The sequence below is a fragment of the Vanessa tameamea genome, chromosome 29 (genome assembly GCF_037043105.1).
Source record: "Vanessa tameamea isolate UH-Manoa-2023 chromosome 29, ilVanTame1 primary haplotype, whole genome shotgun sequence".
NCBI classification, from domain to species: domain Eukaryota; kingdom Metazoa; phylum Arthropoda; class Insecta; order Lepidoptera; family Nymphalidae; genus Vanessa; species Vanessa tameamea.
This window is the reverse complement of record NC_087337.1, coordinates 1,460,516-1,482,856: the sequence shown is the minus strand read 5'-3', so window position 1 is coordinate 1,482,856 and position 22,341 is coordinate 1,460,516. Positions and strand designations below refer to the sequence as shown.

The window sequence follows — 22,341 nt, the reverse complement described above, 5'->3', positions numbered from 1 at the left end:
ATTCATAACGATTGAACACACTTCACCACCGTCGCCCGAAAGGAAACGATATAAAAAGGGTCCCTATGACAAGGGAGCACAGTAATGAACACGGCACTCTACGCGTACCACATAATCTCGAACGCCAGTAACCTAAAGGCTACATAGAAGATGTCCAGCCTGAACAATTACGAACAAACGGCGACCGACGACGAACTGTCTCAAATAGTTCTGGACGAGGAGCAGGACAGCCCTATACCAAGCGGACAAGAACAAACGAGCAGAGACCCGACACCGACACCACCGTCACCACCTCTAGAGGAGATGTCAACCCCGAAGAGGAAGATATCACCAACAGAAGACCAGACGATGGCACCAGTGAAACGGAAATTAACATTGAGCAAAACACAGACAACGACTACGACGACGACTTCCAGCGACCGAAACCAGACACAAGCAGGGACGTCGACAGATGTTGTGCATGAAATAGGGGTGCTATTTCATGCACAGATTCTGAAACGAGAAAATATCGACTATGCAACACTAACAGATCTCCTTGGAAAGTCATTAGTAAGCACACGAACACTAGAAGGCCACACTACCGTATTATCTACATCAGCAGGAATAAAGTATGGGGACATAACAGTCGATTTGGTTCGACTATTAAGCAACACGAACATAAAGTTACAAAGATTACATGTATTACTTGTCTCCTTGTCTATTTATCCCCCAATGATGATCGTCAAGAATATCGAAATATTCTCACCGAAGAAGATAAAAGATCTTTCCGCTGCGTCACTCATTCGTTGGGACTTAACGTCGAAAATAGGGAAAAAGAAATTCAACATAACATTACAAATCCCGAAAGGAGAAATCGTATACCTGGCGAACAAGGGACAGCACTGTATCAAATTCAGCAGCGAATGGTGGAGACAGATTCTGAAACCGATGAAATATTATCTAATTTGGGATCACACGGACGAATGGAGTCTGAACAAATATACCCAGGCACTCATCTACAACAAGGAACAAATGAGCAGTTCGGAGTGCCTCAAAGCGGACGATTTAGAGAATACAGTCAGGCAAATAACGAGCTGGTACTGCAGTTATGTGAACAAAGAGCTTTTGACGAAGCCGAAGCTCAAAGAATGTTATGCTCAACGCCTGAAGGGATTGCCTTCCAGTTTACAAAACAATTTGGAGAAAGACTCCGGACAGCAATTAATACATCCAGAATTGTGGTATTTCAAGAGGAACCCGATAAGAGGATCGAACGATGCAAACGTTTACAATTGAAACAAAATCCTGACATAAATTTACCAGAAAACATAGAGAGCACGGTATCTAAACTAGAATATATAGAACTAGAATTGATTTGCGCCGTTTGGCGTATCAATTAGCTGTAAAAAATAATTTAAAAAATCCTTTTAAGAATGGGTTTGCTGGCAAAAGGCTAAAAGGTTTTTTAAAACGACACCAGACAATTTTGTCCATAAGACAGCCTACTGGAACTTCTCAAGCACGAGCTATTGGATTTACTAAGGAAAGAATGGACGAATTTTACGACAACCTTGAAAGAATCCAGGCTGATAGGTTTTTCCCTGCTGCGCGCATATTTAACGTTGATGAGAGTGGTCTCTTCATAGTCCAGAGTAAAATACCAAAAATTGTAGCTCGTAAAGGAAAGAAACAAATCGGAGCAATGACGTCAGCCGAAAGAGGGTCCTTAATAACTATTGTAATTTGTATGAGCCCTGCAGGAATATTTGTCCCTCCCATGATCATTTTCCCGCGTAAGAATATGTCGAATACTTTAATGAGAGGAGCTCCAATTGGTTCCATAGGAAAAGTTCATCCATCGGGATGGATTTAAACTCACCTCTTTACGGAATGGTTTCAACACTTCGTAGAATATGTGAAACCGACAGAAGCATCCCCAGTGCTCTTGATTCTCGTTGGCCATTACAGTCACACCAAGAACATAGATTTGATAGATCTAGCAAAACAAAATTTTGTGACAATCCTATCACTACCACCTCATTGTACGCATAAGGTTCAACCGCTGGACCGCACTTTTATGGGACCCTTAAAATCCTACTAATAGACCCTTAACACCATATGACGTTGTTGAGCTATTTGGAACAGCCTACATCAAGTGCCAAACTGGAGAAATTGCTGCTAATGGTTTCAAAGTTGGTGGCATATATCCGTTTAATCGAAATATATTTACTCAAGCCGATTACGTGGCCGCTGCTAAGAATTTTGATGACACAGAGCCAGAGCCATCTAGTAGTAGAACAGAAATTCAATCCCTTGTTACGCCTTCTCATATTTCTCCAGTACCCACAATAAAAAAGAGAACTAGCAATAGATACCGTAAACCAGTAAGATCGGCAATAATCTCAAGTTCTCCTTATAAAAAAGACCTTGAGAGTGCACAGCTTAAAAAGTCTGACAAGGAAAACAGAACACATGAAAAAAATATTGAAGGGAAAGGCAAAAAGAAAATAACAAAAAACACCAAGAAAAGAAATGTGACAGATAGTGACTCATCAGATCCGAATCCTGGAGCTGAATCTGGAAATAACACAGACTCTTCCGACGATGTAGCAACGAGAGATGAGATGCAGTCGCTACTGACGAAGACGCGCAATGTTTTTTCTGTAATGGAAAATATAGCGATGATAACAGGGGTGAAGAATGGGTACAGTGCTTAATGTGCGAATTGTGGGTTCATGGTGCTTGTAGTGGTTATGAACACGGTGTATATATTTGTTAATACTGCAAGTACAAGTAACTAAATCTAGTAAACTGTAAGTTCAAACTAAATACTAATCTGTGATTATTGTGACTGATTACGGAATAATTTTTGACGACCTCCGTGGTCGAGTAGTGTGTACACCGGTTTTCATGGGTACGCCACTCCGAGGTCCCGGGGCGATTCCCGGCCGAGTCGATGTAGAAAAAGTTCATTAGTTTTCTATGTTGTCTTGGGTCTGGGTGTTTGTGGTACCGTCATTACTTCTGATTTTCCATAACACAAGTGCTTTAGCTACTTACATTGGGGTCAGAGTAATGTATGTGATGTTGTCCAATATTTATTATATTTATTATTATTAATGATATTAATTAGAAGTTATTTTAAAAAAGACTGATTCTCTAGATAACTAAAAATGATGAAGCTATTTTCTAAGTAAAAGTGTTTTCTATTGTCAAAGAAAAATGTGAATATAAATTCGAATGCTATATTCCAAATTATCTGCAGTCCATGTCAAATGACGTTTTTGGAGTTTTTTTTATTCGATAGACATTTTGATAAGGTTTTTGGTTTTTGTTGCATTTTATTATTTTTATTATTAAAGTTTAATTATTTTTTAATAATTTTATGTAGTTTTTATTGAGCTAATCCGTTTCTCCTTAAATTTATCTTCAAATAACAAACCAGTATTCCAAATATGCTGCAGTTCCTCTAATATTTATATTCAAACTATAAAAAAATGAGTAAAATTAATTCCAAAAAAGGCAGAGGAGTGAAAATTGGGTAGAGGAAGATAAGGCTAGTGTAACAGTTTTGTTATATTCGCAAGTCTACAATTTCGCACTGTAATTTTCACCGTTTCACACTTGTAACGTTTACTGTTTTTGCTTTTTAAGATTATCTTAAAAGATCTTCGACATTATCTACGAATGTCTTATTCACGAGAACAAGACATTCGTAGATAATGTCTAAATATCGAGCTCCACCAAATAAAAATAAAAAACATGGTAAATATCCCGTTTTAAATACTGTTAGTAATAAAAATAACCATGTTAATTTAAAAAATTATCTCAAAAAAAAAAAATTGCTGTTTTAACTGTATATGCAAAGGAGCACGCACTGTGACCCAGCTAAAAGCACAGTGGGGACTCATGAAAATTAATGAAAAGAAACGTAAGGCTGAGCAGAGGTTTTAAAAACTGGTGGTGGTCCACCTCCAGTTACTGAAATCTCTACGGAAGAAGACCTCACTAGTTGGCTACCTAATGAGTTTGTGATAGACTCCAACGAATTTGACTCCGATAATTTAAATCAGGTAATTTATATTGCATCTTTTCTTAGTCACTACTATATCTACTATAATCACTATAATAATATACTGTAATCAATCAGTTTTGCAATTAGTTAATTAAGAAATACTATTGTTTACTGCAAAATTAAAAATTCATCTTTTCAGCACATGTTACATCCCTCACTTCTTCAAAATTAAATGATATGGTAAGTGTAATTCAAAAATGTTTATTATGGATGTAGTAGTGGAATCAATTGCTTTAGTCATATTTGTTTTTAGAATGAGTTTGGAAAATAAAACAAAACAATTTATGTTATTGTATAAGTTTAATAAAATCAAAATCAATAAAATATTTTATTCAAGTAAGCTTGTACAAGTATTTTTGAATTGTGATTTTACAAACTATATTAAGTAAAGCTACCACCGGTTCGGAATGTAGATTCAACTGAGAAGAACCGGCAAGAAACTCAGTAGTTACTCTTTTTCAACATTTTAAAATACAAAGTTATTATATATTGTAACAGCAACATGTTCCTACTCCAAACATTTCACATCACATTTTACATTAGTTCACTATATATGCCAATAGATGGCGTTAGTTGTATTTTAAATCACGCTAACGTTGTAACAATGTACATTGCATAAATATCCGCGAATAAAATTGCATGGGGTCGAGCCTTAGGGACCTTGATAGTGGCATAAATACTGCTTCCACCTTGTTGGGACATTATTTTGAAAGCTACCAAGGAATATCACTCTTCTAAGTACGATTTCCGTTGGCTACTTCCACCGTTGGGATAGCTCGCTGGCGTCGTAGTTAGAGGCCTAGTCGTCTAGTTGTCAATTAATCTTCACGTCAAGACTCTGTATTACAATGTAATATATCCTCCCTGCAACCAACAAAAATCAACATCCTCAAATCAACAAGTATTAATATAAACAAATTATTATTTATTAAAACATTTACATATTTTCAGATAAGTATTAATGTAGATAATGCAGAGGCACCACCTCCGCCAATGCCTTCAAGCTCACCAGTATTGGATCCACCATCTCCAAACTCTCTGGGTTCAAAACCTAGAAAAATTAAGAAAAAGGTATATAAAAGTAGTTTCATATCAAGAAAAGGATGTTGTAATATTGAACTTAGCTTTCAATGTTTATGTTCTCTTAATGCAGTGTTTCAGTACCACAAGTCAAGTTGGTTCACCTGCAGAACAAATTGCTGCTTGTGAAATGGAATGCAGGAGGGAACTGCACAAAATACAAGTTGAAAATGAAAAAATTAAAACTGATAATTTAAAGTTAGAGGCAGAATTATTAAAAAACAAAATAGAATATTATAAAAAAAAATAGGCAATTAAATTTTTAAATATAAATCTTATTTTGTTTTTTTTAAGCATTTACCTGCAAGCGAGGAGAAGTTTATTCATCGAAGTGCCTTGCAATAAAAGCTTGCAAGATTGCAGCATTTCTACCTCGCCTATGGTTCGAGTCCATGTTACTGGGCTGTTCTAGTAGCTCTTCTGTAGTGGGCTCACAATTGTCCTCCACCACATTTGTATCTTTATATAAAATTGCAATATTGTGCAAAACTGCAAGTGCCACAATAGTAGTTTTAACATTGCCAAATTTCATTGGCATGCCATGGAGCAGGCATTGAAAGCGCTGTTTCCATACACCAAAACAACGTTCTACAACATTTCTTGTTGCAATATGTGCCTCATTATAATTTTGTTCAGCATGGTTATGTGGATTTAATATCGGTGTAAACAAATATGGCTCTAGTCTGTATCCAGAGTCACCTAGCAATCTTCCTCTAAACTCCCCTGCTTCAAAGCGTTCTCTAAGGACGGATTCGTTAAATATCCGTGCATCATGAGTGCTTCCTCGCCACCTTGCAACTATGTCTCTGATGCGCAGACTAGCATCACAGGTCATATACAACAATCCTGATTTTAGATTTTATAACATAAAAGAAAAACTTCCTTAGTATAATCATTAACATACGTACCTGAACATTGAGAGAGTAAAATCCTTTTCTATTAATATAATATTGGGCTAAATCACCACCATGCTTTTTTATTTTAATATGGGTACAGTTAATGCAGCCAATTATCGATGGGAAGTTCCTTATTTGGCGGAATTCCATCATCAGCTTCTGTTCTTCTGCAAGAGATGTAAGCATCTTTATAAACTCTGATGAATGTCGTGCTAGCGCCCGCGCCACCCTGTTGCATATACGGCTAATAGTAGCTTGAGATAATCCATGAAGGTCTCCAGCATCTTCTTGAACCTAAAAAAACATATTTTAAAACGAGTAAAGAAACATTAATAATGAAAAGGATGAACATTATGTATAAGTTCGCATACCTCACGACGTCCCCAACATCTTATTGCCGTCAATACTTGCAACTCTGGTGAGGTAGGGTAGTGCGGGGCTTGTTGAGCATAGGGGCAAGTTGGGCAATCGAAATATCTCGAAAACTATTCACCGCCCGTATAGGCATCATATGGCGGAAAGAGGGAGGCGCGGGAGGGGTAAACATCGCGCGATCGCCAGTGGCCGCTGGACATGTGAGTGAGGCGCACGAGCATTTTGTTTATTTTAAGACCAAAAAGTAAAAACGTCATTTATCGCAAGTTTTCGTCTGTATTAGTCAAATTTTATTTGTTTTTAATCAGGTAAGTGTTAATCTTCCATATAATTATCGTACTTTTGATATGCAGAGAGGTTCTGGGTATAATTCTCACGGTTTTTTTATAACCTCACTTTTATTTTGAAATTCTGGGTTGGGGTTAGTTGAGCATAGTTGCTCAACTTACCCCATGATTCAAACAACTAAGCTAATAAATGTTTTATTATTTGTTAGGATGCGGACTTACAAGAGAAAAACTACAAGACGTTCTTACACTACTGAAGATTTAAAAAATGCTGCAAAGGCTGTGAACCATGAAGGTAAAAGTGTTAATGCCACCGCTAAAGAATTCGGTATCAAACGGATGACTTTGACAAGATATCTGAAAAGATTAAATGAAGGTGGCGATTCATCCATGGGCTATGCAACACCGAGACAAGTATTTTCTTCTACACAGGAAGATTCACTGAAAAAATACTTGCTACAAATTGCATCAATTTTCTACGGATATTCTCCAAAAGATGTCCGTCGCCTTGCCTACGAATGTGCTAATAAATTTGAAATTGAAATTCCACCCAGCTGGACTGCAAATAAGATGGCCGGAAAAGAATGGCTTACGATGTTTTTAAAACGAAATCCGGAGTTATCCATACGAAAACCAGAACCCACCAGCCTTGGTAGGGCAACATCATTTAATGCGCAGAATGTTAAAGTTTTCTTTGAGAAATTAGCGGAAGTAATGGATAGATATGGATTTACAGCGGCAGACATTTGGAATATAGATGAGACAGGAGTATCCACTGTGCTGAAGCCAAATAAAATTGTAACTGCCAAAGGTAAGCGCAACGTCGGCGCAATGACTTCTGGAGAACGAGGGACTAACGTTACAGTGGTAACTGCTGTATCTGCTCTTGGAAATGCTGTACCGGCTATGTTTTTATTTCCGAGAAAACAGTTTAAGACACACTTTCTTATTGGTGGTCCCCCTGAATGTATAAGAGCAGGCAATGCTAGTGGATGGGTTACGGACGAAGAATTCTATCAGTTTATGCAACATTTTATAAAACATGTGAAACCGTCCATGGAGCGCCCGGTTTTGTTAGTGTTGGATAATCACTCCTCTCACTTGAACGTGAAGACACTAACTTTAGCCAAAGAGAATGGAGTTGTAATGCTGTCCTTTCCACCGCATTGTAGCCATAAGTTACAACCGTTGGATGTGTCAGTTTTTGGACCGTTCAAAAAGTATTGCGCTGCTGCTCAAGATGCATGGCTACGTAACAACCCCGGAAAAACCCTTACTATTTATGACGTACCAAAAATAGTCGCAGATTCGTTGCCGTTTGCTCAGACAAGTATAAATATTGTTAACGGTTTCCGAAAGACAGGCATCTTCCCGTATAATGCAAACATTTTTGGTGAGGATGAGTTTTCCCCATCATTTGTAACTGACCGTCCTGGATTAGAAAATAGCGAGCCGGGAAAAGATTATCCAGAGCAACCTGTGATGTCCAGTACTGCATCTAATCCCACTCCTTCTGCCTCCACAAGCCAAGCTGAACTCGAACCAAGCAATAAAGAAAATGAGTCAGTCAACCTAATACAAGTATTTTCCCCGGAAATTGTAAGACCATTCCCAAAGGCTGGTCCTAGAAAAGTAGGTACAACTAACAGAAGAAAGAGGAAAGCTGCAATACTAACTGACACACCCGAGAAGAACGCCCTAGAAGAACAACAAAATAAAACCACAAAAAAAGTTAAGAAGACAAAGAAAAAGTTGGATAAGAAAAAAAAAAGGATATCTGTAAAAAAATACTCCAGTCAAGTGATGAAAGTGACAATGGTGATTATTCCTGTCTGATTTGTTGTGAAGACTATGCTGAAAGTTTACCAGGAGAAACTTGGATCCAATGTCAAGCTTGCAGGGAATGGGCTCATACAAAATGTGTTCCAGGTGCTGGTCTTACTTTCGTTTGTGTCAATTGCAATAGTGACAACGACGATTAAGTTGCTAAGATCTTATTAATATATATTTTTAAATATTCAAGTCAAATTTTAAATAGAAAGACTGAATTTAATCCTATAGTCAGTCTTAAGATTCGTTGATGTTTTGTTTATTCTATTTTCAGTTAATTACGTAAAGAAAATTACTTTAAGTTTTGTTGTTCTGTCACTAAGACAATTACCATTAAGTTCCAAAGATTAATTATTATTTTTAAGATATAAGCTAAGTATGACGTATGACCAAATCGTGCAACACCTGTATATAGCGTCGAAAACAATGTTTGAGAGTGCCTGCAAAAAAGCCGCCGAAGAGGAAAAAGAACTTAACGTACAAAATAAAAGACCAGTTGACCATTTGAAAGTTTCGGGCGATGGATCGTGGAAGAAACGTGGATATACTTCATTGTACGGTGTAACTACACTTATTGGGTACTACAGTGGCAAAGTGATCGATCTCGTCGTTAAAAGCGGATATTGTCATACCTGTGCCATCATGAAAAATACAATGAACGCCGACGAGTTTGAAAATTGGTATGAAGACCATGAAGAAAATTGTTCTTCGAATCACGCAGGTTCGGCCGGGAAAATGGATTTTTCTTTAAAAAATAAAACTCGAAAAACAGCGATTTTCCAGCCACTCAAAAACTCAAATGCTCAATGGAAAGAAAATTAGGTCGAGCGTCCACTTTAACACTAGATCAAGAAAAATATTTAGTAGGTAGAATAATACGCTTGGCTGAAGTGGGAGTGCCCTTAAAAATGTTTTTTTTTTAAATTAAAAAACCATCGCTACAGTTATAACACTTCTACAGCTGGAAGAAAATGGCTGAAACTGTTCCTAAAAAATCTTCAACTAACTCGGCGAAAAGCACAAATGATGAATCCAGGATGGACCCAAAAACTGAATAAATTTAGTGTCAATGATAATTTTGATAAAGAGCCTACGAGAGGAATTTCATATTGAAAATAGACCGGAACGCCCATATAATATGGATATCACATCACCAACAAACCGTGTGAGCCCAAAAAGGAATAAAACAAGGTCTGCATCAAATTGCTAACGAACATGCAGAAAGCTTCTCACAGTAGTCGGCTGTGTAAATGCTATAGGGAATGCTATTGCACCGATGATTTTGTTTAGGGGCAAAAGAATGAACTCAAATTTACTCATAATTTACTAGCAGCATCATTGGTCAAAATGACTGCAAAGGGATACATGACACACGAAAATGTTATTGATTTCATTGAACATTTGGCTAAACATTTGAACATTTGACGACCTCCGTGGTCGAGTAGTGTGTACACCGGTTTTCATGGGTACGCCACTCCGAGTCGATGTAGAAAATGCTCAATAATTTTCTATGTTGTCTTGGGTCTGGGTGTTTGTGGTACCGTCGTTACTTCTGATTTTCCATAACACAAGTGCTTTAGCTACTAACATTGGGATCAGAGTAATGTATGTGATGTTGTCCAATATTTATTTATTTATTTAAATATAAAACTTCGGGAAAGTGCCTTCTGGTGTTTGGTCGAGCGACGTGCCATCGTGATTACAGCATAGTAGAAGCTGAAAAACATGTTATAACACCAACCCTTGGATTAGTAAAGAGTTATATCGTTCTGTTAGCATACTAATATGCTGCATATGCTGCATATGCTGCATTCATCCCTCCTGTCTATGTAATAAGTAGCTCAATATGACACCACTGGATTGACAGTCAGTTTACATTCATATCTTGAAAATTGCGGTTGTCTTACGTTTCCTCGTTGAGCCGAGATGGCCCAGTGGTTAGAACGCGTGCATCTTAACCGATGATTTCGGGTTCAAACCCAGGCAGGCACCACTGAATTAACATGTGCTTAATTTGTTTATAATTCATCTCGTGCTCGGCGGTGAAGGAAAACATCGTGAGGAAACCTTCATGTGTCTAATTTCAACGAAATTCTGCCACATGTGTATTCCACCAACCCGCATTGGAGCAGCGTGGTGGAATATGCTCCATACCTTCTCCTCAACGGGAGAGGAGGCCTTAGCCCAGCAGTGGGAAATTTACAGGCTGATTATGTACGTTTCCTCTAATGAGTGTAATCCATTAAATAATAACAGGCACCACTGAATTTACATGTGCTTAATTTGTTTATAATTCATCTCGTGCTCGGCGGTGAAGGAAAACATCGTGAGGAAACCTGCATATGTCTAATTTCAACGAAATTCGGCCACATGTGTATTCCACCAACCCGCATTGGAGCAGCGTGGTGGAATATGCTCCATACCTTCTCCTCAACGGGAGAGGAGGCCTTAGCCCAGCAGTGGAAAATTTACAGGCTGATTATGTATTAAATAATTTACTTTAGTTAAGTATTTTTAAGAGATTTCAATTCTCGGGCTAACAGTTCGTTTGAGCATCGTTTGGACCAAGAACAATAAAAATTTGTTTCAAAAAGTTCAGACAGAAACCTAAATAAATCAAATTCTAATATTTTTCGTTTCATTTTACTCAAAAAAACTCTAAAAAATATTTGATCATTATTGGTTATTTATAGGTATGTGTTGAGTTAGATTTAAAGTGGGTAGGTGACCTATCTTCCTGCGTGTTGAACATATACGGTCTTTTTTTAATAAAATACTTATCGAAGGTATAAAAAGTTTAAGTTTATTTTTTTATTTGTTTTACCTATATTAGTTAAAACGTCACTTAAGCCTATCAAACGTTCGATAAAAATCTTTATTCATAATCATTCGATAAACCTCTACTATAATGCCGTTATTGTACATAATATTGCCATTCGGTAAAAAAAAATGGTAAAATGTGAATGGTAGAAAATAGTTTCAACGAGTTTTTTTATCTGTGGACACATACCAATAAAAAAAATGCATCTTTTGTCAAACATCGCATCTTTCACTACGTAATATTTATATTGAAATAACAAAAAAAATTAGTAATAAATTTATTCTAACAAAAGGCTGGGAGTGAAAATTGCGTAGAGGAAGTTTTATTATATTGGCAAGTGTACAATTTTGCACAGTAATTTTCACGCATGCTTTTGTAACATTTACTGTTTTTGCTTCTTCATATCTTAAAAGATCCGGAGTTCGTGCTAACGAAAATAAGAACACTGACACGAACTCCAATGCAATGAAAGTGGCATTGAATTACTTAAAAGAGAGGTGCTTTTTAAATCTAATTTTGCCATTAAGTTTTGTATTTTTAATATCAAACAACATTCATTACTAATAACACATTTGTTAATAGTTGTATTTTTTGATAATTTCTCTTAAACAAATTGAATTTTTATTTCAGTTTTAACTGTATATGTAAAGGGGCTCCACGCACTGTGACCCAGCTCAAAGCACAGTGAGGAATGAAAACCCCAGTGAGGAATCAACCCTTTTACAGTTATAGGAAATATTTTTCCTACCAACTTATTTGTACGAGCCAGGCAGCGCGTACAGTGTTATGTATCGTCGCATAAGCATTTTCACATTATTTCATTAGTTCGTGTACGGCTAGCAATCATATCATTTTATCATTTAGTACATAGTTACTTGTATCAATCAATATATCAATAAATAAAATATTTTCTTAATTAGATATTAAGAATGCTTTCCACCAGCTCGAAATAAGTGAAGATAGTAGGTATATAACAACTTTTATTTGTTATAAAGGATTATTTAGATATAAACGTCTAATGTTCGGTATTTCATGTGCCCCTGAATGTTTCCAAAAAGTTCTAGAGAGAATCCTTTTACCGTGTAAAGGAGTCGTTAATTTCATTGACGATATCGTTATATTTGGGAGTAATGAAGCTGAACATGATATAAGACTAAAAGAAGTGCTAAAAGTTTTAAGTAACTATAACGTTCTTCTGAACCAGAGTAAATGCGTGTATAGGGTTAAACAAGTAAATTTCCTGGGTCACCAATTATCAAGTAACGGTATCAAACCCCTCGATGAACATGTAAAAACAATTGAATCCTTTGGTAATCCCGCTACGATCGAAGAAGTTCAAAGTTTTTTAGGACTCGTTAATTATGTGAACAAGTGGATTCCAAATTTGGCAACTTTAACTGAACCATTACGTGACTTAATTAAATTAAAACTTGGCAAAGGCGTTAATATATATAAATATTGGCGAGCGGAACATTCAAAATCGTTCAAAAAGCTAAAGCAGGCAATGACTAAAATAGAAACGTTAGACTATTACGATCCAAATAATAACAGAACACAAGTTTTTGCGGATGCTAGCCCCGTCGGCTTGGGCGCTGTATTGGTCCAACATGATTCTTCTGGACCACGCATAATTGCATACGGGAATAAAAGTTTGACTGACCGGGAAAAACGGTATTGCCAGACAGAAAAAGAAGCTTTGGCTTTAGTCTGGGCAGTTGAGCATTTTCATTTATATCTTTTTGGAATGGACAGTTTTGAATTAGTAAGTGATCACAAACCATTAAAAGTAATTTTTGGACCAAATTCCAAGCCCTGTGCGCGAATTGAACGTTGGGTATTGCGATTACAATCTTACAATTTCAAAATTGTTTATAGCCCGGGGAAAAATAATATTGCTGATTCATTGTCGCGCTTATGTCGTTCTACAGCCATGCCGCAGCCTTTCGATAATGATAATTATGTTAATTTAATAGTCACACAAATCCGCCCTACAGCAATCCAAGTGAATGAGTTAAAACAGGCCAGTGAAGTAGATGCGGAACTTAAATTAGTTAGAAATGGCATTATCAGTGATAATTGGGACCAAAAAGTAAATAATTACAAATACTTTGCCCATGAACTTTGCTGCCAAGATAATTTAGTTTTACGGGGAAATAAATTAGTTATTCCAGTAAGTCTGCGCAATTTAGTATTAGCGGCTGCTCACGAAGGCCACCCTGGAATTGTTGCGATGAAAACTAGGTTACGCTCTAAAGTTTGGTGGCCTAAGATTAATTAATTGATTAATTATAATGACGCGGAACATTATGTGAGATCTTGTAAGTACTCTCGTTTCAGCCCCAAACCCCCCGAATCCAATTGCGTAGGCGCGAAATTCCTGTACAACCATGGATAGACGTTGCCATTGATTTTCTTGGTCCATTACCGAGTGGACATTTTCTTTTGGTAATAATAGATTATTTTAGCCGCTACAAGGAAATCACTTTGATTTCCTTGTAGCGGCCGAACGAAGACAACCAGAAACGCATCATGGAGGAGGCGCTGCGCTCCAACCGGGAGCAGTTCAGCACAATGCTGAATGCCTGGATGGAGGGCATCGAGCGCCGCCTCCTTCCGGAGCCTCGGCTGCGACCTCCGCTGGCCGCAGATCGCAAAGCGGCGCAGACTGTCGCAACTGCAAGGGCGACGATTCCATCCGAGTCGCCCACCGCCAAAGCCGTGGAGAAAGCCGGGAGCACCAAAGCGGCAAAAAAGAAGACGAAACGTCCCAGCATGGCTGCCCAGGTGGCGGCAGCGGCTGCGGGAAAGAAAACTGCCCCTCCGCCGACGTCGAAGCCGGGCAGTTCCGGAGTATCTTGGGCGGCTGTTGTTCGTCAACAGCCGAATAAGCCGTCCAAGAAACCTAAGGCGACAGCTGCAAAAGAGAAGACCGTTCCTGCCAGATCAGAGAAAAAGACATCTGGCAAAAGAAAACTCCGCTCTCCTCGCACCGCGGTCATCACCATCACACTGAAGCCCGGTGCCGAGGAGAAAGGTCTCAGTTATGAGAGCGTTCTCGCTGAGGCCAAAAGCCGCATAAAACTCGGCGAGGTCGGCCTCACCTCTGTGCGCTGCCGCACGACACCCTGGCGTGCCTTTCGCCCTTTTACAGCGACGGCCGCTGGCAGGGCCGCGGTGGTGAGCCACGCGCGTTCCCGTAGCCCTGTCGCCTGCGGTGAGGCGGAAATTCTAGGTTTTAGTGGGTAGGACGGGGCCCTCTGCCCCGGGAGTCCCACATATCCGTCCCGGTCCCCCTTCGGCCGGGCGGAATGCGTAAATGCATTTCCTCCTAGTAAAAAAAAAAAAGGTGAAAGGGGTTAATTAATGACAATTGTTGTTGCCATGAACGCCAATGGGCATTTTGTGCCGCCCTTAATTATATTCCCTCGCAAGAATATGAGTGAACAGTTAATGAGAGGCAGTCCCCCAGGCGCTGTTGGCATTGCACATCCATCAGGATGGATACAGGTGAACATATTTACTGAATGGTTCATACATTTCATCAAACATACTAACCCTACTGCGGAATCGAAAGTATTATCTATGTTATTGGTAATAGTTATTGGTAATAACCTGATTAAAATTGCTATAGGAGTTGTATATTTGCCACCTCCATCCAGATTGGATACACTCAATGAATTTCTCGAGAAGGCTTCAATAGCATTGCAGCACTGTGATAACGCTATTATTTTGGGTGATTTTAATTTGGGTTCAATTATATGAAAAGAAAGCAATGATTATTCATATATGTATCTGATAAAATATCAGAGTGCAATCGAGAAATCGTTGATAGATTTTGCCAATCTTAACAACCTTAATCAGTATAACAATATAACTAATTGCAATGGTAAAATCCTAGATTTAATTTTTAGCAATCTATCCAATATAAAAGTTCATAGCACACCAGATCCGCTACGGGAAATTGACAAATACCATCCTAATTTAGTATGTACTTTTGAAAACTTAAATTTAAAGATGCTTCCAGCTAAATCTCGACTGAACTTTAATTTCTATAAAGCAGACTATACCAAAATACTGGCTGAACTGGAGCGTACAAACTGGGCTAATCAGTTTATGCAATGTAGTACTGTAGATGACATGGTTTCCATTTTTTATGATGTTCTCGAGTCCCTTATCCAAAAATATGTTCCGAAGTCAATAAAACGTGGCTCCAAAGGCTATCCGATTTGGTACACTAAGTCAATGATAAATTTGTTGAATGAAAAATATAAATTAAGGCTAAGGCATCGAAAATATAAAAATCCGCGTGATCAACTTGAATTTGAACTTATCAGAGACCGTTGTAACAAACTATATGATGAGTGCTATGCAAATTATAAAAGAAATATCCAGGATGCTCTTATTAAAAATAGTAAGTCGTTCTGGAAGTTTTTTGATAAAAAATCTAAAAAAAATTCTATTCCGTCCGTCGTGCACCTTGAGAATGTAATAGCAGAAAGCGGCTCTGATATTGTAAACCTTTTTGCCAAAAATTTTGCATCTATATATTCGACTCAAATACATGACCACCAAAGCTTCCCTATATCTCAAAATACGTTTACAGTATGTCCTCAATATACTGAAGCCGAAGTCTATAATGTTTTAAAAAATTTGGATGCGTCAAAGGGTGCTGGACCTGATAACATTCCGTCTCTGTTTGCAAAACGTTGTGCTGCTCATTTATCTCGACCATTAGTGGCAATCATCAATCGATCCCTTACTGCTGGCAAATTTCCTCAACGATGGAAACAGGCTAGAATTTTACCAATTTATAAGAAAGGTGCGCAGGATGACATCAAAAACTATAGACCTATTTCTATTTTGTCTTGTTTTTCAAAAATATTTGAGACCCTAGTTTATTCCAGCGTTTATCCTACGATAAATAATATTTTAACACCCCACCAACATGGTTTTAGGAAAGGCTATTCAATACAAACTAATTTACTTTCTTTTGTTACTGATATTTCCCAATCATTAGAGCCTGTCCAGATGAGGCGTTTTACGCGCGAGTCCACACGCGCGTTGACACTCGCGCGTATCCGAGATACTAGAGCTACATATATCCCGTCCAGATGCCTACGCGCGTATCCTCACTCGCGCGTAAAACGCGTGCAATGAGCGGGACTCTCGACTCGCGCGTTTAACGCGCGAGCGACGCGCGAGTCGAGATACTCGGGTGCCATTGCTGCGTCCAGTACTACGCGCGAGTCCGTTGCGAGTGGACGTATTTACGATGGAGCGTGATAACTTCGATACGGAACTTTTTATTGATGAAATTGAAAAAAGGGCAGCCATATGGAATATGGAATCATCAGATTATTCCAATAGAACCATAAAACGCAGGAACTGGGAAGAAATCGTCGAGATTTTTTGTGAAGCTGGAGATTCCGAAGAAAAGAAAAAATCTATAGGTAAGTAAAAATAGTTTATTTAATAATATTATTCCAGACTACATACATAGGTACTAAATAAATTGTACGACCTAGTAGCGTAGAGTATACGGGGCTAAAAAGGTATACTGAAGAACGATCATTTTTTTGGTTTCCATATTATAGGATTTCCTGATAATTTGTCACTATGTTAATGACATATTTGAATTATAAGTTGTAAAACAAAATATGACTATATCATTTTATCTTGCCAAGGGAGTTTGCCTTCGTTAACAAAATAATCAGCGAATCTGTCTCTTGTGTTCAGCGATCTGGCATTAGGCCTTACTGCCTCAGTATTTATATGAATTAGAGATGTTTCGTAAAGAGTGTGGTCAAACCTATAACCATCCCTTAACCTTACAAAATTATGAAGAACACAGCAAGCTTTAATAATGCTTTCTGCAAACTCTATGTCTACATTCAACGGTCTATGAAATATTCTCCATTTATTTACCAAGATGTCAAAGCAACATTCAATGTAACGCCGGGCCCTGGATAAGCGATAGTTGAAAATTCTTTTCTTAGTTGTTAGAGATTTACCGCAATAAGGGCGCATTATATGTTCAGATAGACTGAACGCCTCATCTCCAACTATCACATGAGGTAAGGGAGTTATATCTGTTTGAGATATTGGCTTTGGGTCTGGAATATCTAAAGTTTTCTCGACAAGTTTTTTATAAAAAACAGAGTCTTGAAAAATTGTGGAGTCATTGCTTTTTCCATATGCGCCGATATTTACTGCAATGAAACAATAATTTGCGTCGCATACAGCCAACAAAACAGTTGAAAAATAACTCTTATAATTATAAAAAAGAGACCCAGAATCATTAGGTTTTATAATACGGATATGCTTGCCATCAATGGCGCCGATGCAATTTGGAAAATTTGTGTATTTTTGAAACTGTTTAGAAATCTCTTCCCATTCAGCCTTCGTAGGTACTTTCATTACGATATTTTTCAGTTTATGCCATATGACGTAACAAGTTTTCTGTACTATTTCGATAACTGTAGACTTTCCCAACCTGTAGGCATAATGCAGATCCGCAAAATAACATCCTGTAGCCAAATATCTGAAAAAAAAATGCGTTTAGTTAATTTATATTTTATTTACCACACTAATTAAATCATTGTATTACTGGTTACAGGTAATATTTTGCAAAAGAAGTGGAAAGGGTTACGTGATGGATTTGTAAGAGAAATGAAGAAAAAGAAAACCGCTCCGTCTGGATCAGGAGCCTCCGGCAAAACCAAATATATCTATTTTGAACGTTTGATGTTCCTCGAACGATCGACACGCAATAAAACAACTGATAGCAACATTAACACCACTCCTGCTGCAGCTGAAGAAGAAGACTTATCTGGCGATGGGGAAGATGTAATGAGACCTCCAGTGAGTCAAGCAAAAAAGAAGAAAAAACTAAATGCGGCCGACGAAGAATTTCTCGCTATCATAAAAACAAATTTAGCATCTAAAAATCAGCCACATACATCAAATCAAACGGAGTCTGATGATGACAAACTATTTTGTTTATCATTACACAAAGAGCTTCTTAAAATACCAGAGCAGAACAGACTTCAAACAAAAATTGAACTAATGAAAGTACTTCAAGGTCAACAAGCCCTGTATCATAAACCTTCAACTGCTCGTTCTGTCTATATACCTCCACAATATAATTACCAAACAGGAATGACACAACGTGGACAGAGAGACTATTTTGAAGAAACAGGATATAACACAATAGACCCCTCAATATCTTCAGTTCCTCCTGCAACTTTTTCGTCTTACAATCGAGGTTATTGCACTGTGCAACGCAACACCCCATCAACAACGTCTGCCTACAATAACCCAACAACTCCATCACCGGCTTCTACACAAGATTCACAAGAATCTGAATTGATGGAACTATATGGTGATTAAATGTTAAGTTTGAATGATTCCTAATTTTTGGTGTTTTTGTTCAAATTCTTTATTTTTGTTAAATTGATTCTTAGTTTAAAGATACAAACTTGATAAAAGTACAATTACATTACAATAATAAAAAATATTACCTCAAAGTAATCACGAGTTTTTCTTCTGCAGAGACAGTATCCCGTACCACATAATTTTGACATGGAGTCAAATCTTCTTGAATAATTTCTAGTAATTCATCAAACGTTGTTACTGACATCCGGAAGTAGTTGAAAAACTTTTCACCGTGTTCTCTGAGCTTTGGATATAATGTTATAAACATACTATGCGTCATTCTGTCACGTAGAATTGGGTGCACGTTAAATCGTCGACGTTCTCTTCGTTTACGATTTTTCCATCGACGGTATGCAAGCCACAACACAACCGCTGTTTCCGAGTTCATGTTTGTAACTGGCTGGATCCCTTCCAGCGTAGAAACGCGCGTAAAACGCGGCATCTGGATGCAATAGAATTTGAAACGCGCGTGTGGACTCGCGCGTAAAACGCCTCATCTGGACAGGCTCTAAAGTATGCGATTTATTTGATACCAACACGTAATTTAATAATACAGTAATTCATACACATCGGCACCATTCGGGTGTTATCGTTGTTCCGAGTTTTGCCGATAGGAAAGGATTATTCACTACATCCGTACCTTGTCCCTTTCTAAGACCAGTTGCAATTGCACCATATCGATCTTTGGTTCGGGTTCAGGTAAATGTTTACATCACCAAAAATAATAAAACATTCAAAATGAAGTTTTTACAACTCTACTCCAAAAAGGAATTCACCTAGTACAAATAAAAAGAGGTCGATTTAATATACCGCATCGACCACGTGACGACAATTGACGAAAAAGACGAAATAAAAACAGCGAAACTTACGGTAGCATTGGCATGCAACAAACCACACCCGTAAATTTGTAGCAGTCGATAGTTTTGACGACTATTACCAAAGACAAAGAATCCAACTTTGAAAAAACCCAGTGTTCTACTAGTACTCGAAATATGGCTAGCGCAATCCAAAATCTTCTTTGGAAAAGATATTGAAACAGATTGGATTCCTGTATAGAAAATAGGAAAATTTGCTTGACAAGATCATTGATTTGTCTCACAAGAACAATACACCTTTTTCCACCACGGAGAAAATGCTAGATCTATTAAAAAATGCGTGTGCAAATGATGCCTTAAAACTAAGCGAGTTTCGCTGAAAGAACAAAATAAAAAGATATCATCTGATTGGCATCGTGATATCACGTTTGACAATATCGCACCGCCTGTGCGAGACTGTCGCTTATGCAAAAATTCCAATAATGAGTGATTTAAATATGTAATAAAGCAGTCTTAAAGCATTCCTTTACTTGGTGCGATAACCTTACATTCGTAGTACACAGCCATTGTAGTTTTGCGAGAGTGCGAGTTTCAAGTGCAAGTACAGTGTGTCCACTGGCAAAGTTCAAATTTGAATTCTCATTGCTGATGCGGTGGCTGAGGTAAGAGAGGGGAGGGGGCTTGTTTGACGCGCCAAACGTGCGGATTAGTTAGTCACGATGGAGCGTTGGAGTGGACCGCATCACGCTTTCGCTATCGAGGCATATTTAACATGCGGAAAATCGTACACAGAAGCCAGGCGCAAGTTCTGTTCTCGGTACAATATCCGTCGGATAACGGATGCACCGAGTGTAAATTTAATTAAGAAGTGGATAACAAAGTTTAGAGAAACAGGATCTGCATTAAACACAAAAGGAAAAGGACCAATTCCATCGGTATCGACACAAGAAAATGTGCAACAAGTTAGTGATGCAGTTATGGCAAATCCTCGGCGTTCTGTCCGGAAACATGCAGCGGCTATGGAAACAAAAAAGTCAACAGTACACAACATTATGAAGAAAAAAATGTTTTTCCACCCTTATAAAATTCAAATCGTGCAAACTTTAAAAGAAAGTGACTACCTTATACGGAAATCATGTGCCGAAAAGATCCTCGCTCAATTTCCTACGACCCATCGGCTCGGTAACATTTTTTTCAGTGATGAGGCCCATTTTCATTTGCAAGGTTACGTAAACAAGCAAAATTGCAGATATTGGGCTCCAACCAACCCAAAACAGAAGCACCAAAGACAATTACATAGTCCAAAAGTCACAGTATGGTATGCGATTTCCCGATCGGGTGTTATTGGGCCGTATTTTTTTGAGGACTCAAATGGCGCTTCAGTAACAGTGAATTCCGAACGATATGTACACATGATCGAAACTTATTTTCGTCCTATTGTGGAAAATGATTCACGGTTTAACAGAAACACATGGTTTCAACAAGATGGCGCCACCGCACATACTGCCAGGGACGCTATGAACGCGGTCCGTGCGCTTTTTCCTCAAAAATTAATATCCCGCTTTGGGGACCTGGCCTGGCCACCCAGGTCACCTGATATCACACCATGTGATTATTTCCTGTGGGGCTATCTAAAATCGAGAGTGTATGTCAACCAGCCGCGAACAATTGCTGATCTGAAAAGAAATATCCAGACCGAAATTGACAACATTTCTCCAGATCTGTGTAGGAAAGTTTTTGATAACTTACTACTAAGAAAATTTTTTGAAGATCCCACATTCTGTCTTCTGCTCAGTCAGCAAGTTTTCATCGCGCAGTATTGAAACTGGAAGGTCAGATTGTATCAATCGAAGCTGCAAAAGAAATCAATCAACTAAATGACAATTTGACTCAGAAACAGACCATTCAGTTCCTTCCATCAACGATCCGTCAGTTATAGTGAAATCGAAAAGATAATATTACTGACAAAGGTGACGAGTCTGTGAAAAGGGCGGCTACAGAATTTTATGAAACGAGCCGTGAATATCTCGAGCAAAAAGAAAGAAACCCGCACTGGGGAAACGTTCAAAATCTCTGGATGTATTAATTTAAAAGGAATATATTACGTAGTATAATAAAAATTCTAAAGTTTCTGACAAATTTTCATCGCAGAAACTAACCAGCTGGATTAATTTAATTGCTAACATGGTAACTCATTGTGTTGAAGTATTCAAACAATTTCAATCCAACAATCTTCAGCATGAAAACTTTTCTATTTTAATTGAATATATTTTATGCTTGCTTGATACAAATGCTCCAGTAGAAAGACAATTTTCTATGATAAACAAATTGTGACCATCTGAGAGAATTCAGTTACAAATTTCAGTTCTAGAAGCGATGTTCATAATTAAAGTGAATATTAAAAAAGTGTCAAGAGTTTCACTCCTACTTAAAATCATCACCAGCTATATTACATTTTTTTATTTGTAACTTTGTATGACAAATAACTTTAAAGTGTTTTTTTTTTTTCGTTGACTGCCTCTTAATTTACCAAAATTTTAGTATTATATGTGAAACATAATTATATAATCTAAAGACTAATAATTTTATGCTAAAAAAAAATTATGACCCATGATACCGACAATGTTGTTCACAGGAAGAAGGTAGTTCATTGTTTGCAAGACAATGAAACTGTCCAAGTATGGACTCAATTTTCAATAATATGCAACGCTGAAATTTTCCAAGACTCTTTGTACCAAGGTAGACTTGT

The 22,341-nt window shown here is 37.8% G+C and overlaps 2 protein-coding genes and 1 long non-coding RNA gene across 3 annotated transcripts; 1 reads left to right on the top strand and 2 right to left on the bottom strand.

The window, feature by feature from the left end:
- Positions 1-5,073: 5,073 nt before the first annotated feature.
- On the bottom strand, positions 5,074-6,450 carry LOC113399254 (putative nuclease HARBI1). Its single transcript, XM_064219741.1, has 4 exons — positions 6,402-6,450; positions 6,014-6,324; positions 5,436-5,952; positions 5,074-5,282 (listed from the first exon to the last, which is right to left on the bottom strand). Exons 2-3 carry the CDS (start codon positions 6,214-6,216, stop codon positions 5,454-5,456), a joined length of 702 nt encoding a protein of 233 aa, XP_064075811.1. The 5' UTR covers positions 6,217-6,324; positions 6,402-6,450; the 3' UTR covers positions 5,074-5,282; positions 5,436-5,453.
- A 452-nt stretch (positions 6,451-6,902) lies between these two features.
- Positions 6,903-8,528, top strand: LOC135194277 (uncharacterized). Its single transcript, XM_064219588.1, has one exon. The coding sequence runs from the start codon at positions 6,903-6,905 to the stop codon at positions 8,526-8,528; it is 1,626 nt and encodes a 541-aa protein (XP_064075658.1).
- A 7,974-nt stretch (positions 8,529-16,502) lies between these two features.
- On the bottom strand, positions 16,503-18,566 carry LOC135194381 (uncharacterized). The gene is made up of 2 exons (XR_010309757.1): positions 17,591-18,566; positions 16,503-17,164 (listed from the first exon to the last, which is right to left on the bottom strand). It is a non-coding gene; the product is annotated as an uncharacterized LOC135194381 (long non-coding RNA).
- Between the last annotated feature and the right edge of the window lie 3,775 nt (positions 18,567-22,341).

Bases quoted from the DNA above. Each gene is read 5' to 3' on its own strand.
- LOC113399254 (XM_064219741.1), bottom strand. From the start codon at position 6,216: ATGCTTACATCTCTTGCAGAAGAACAGAAGCTGATGATGGAATTCCGC. The intron at 5,953-6,013 runs GTTTTTCTTTTA...CTGTGATGCTAG, and splicing joins TTAATGATTATACTAAGGAA to TCTGCGCATCAGAGACATAG.
- LOC135194277 (XM_064219588.1), top strand. From the start codon at position 6,903: ATGCGGACTTACAAGAGAAAAACTACAAGACGTTCTTACACTACTGAA.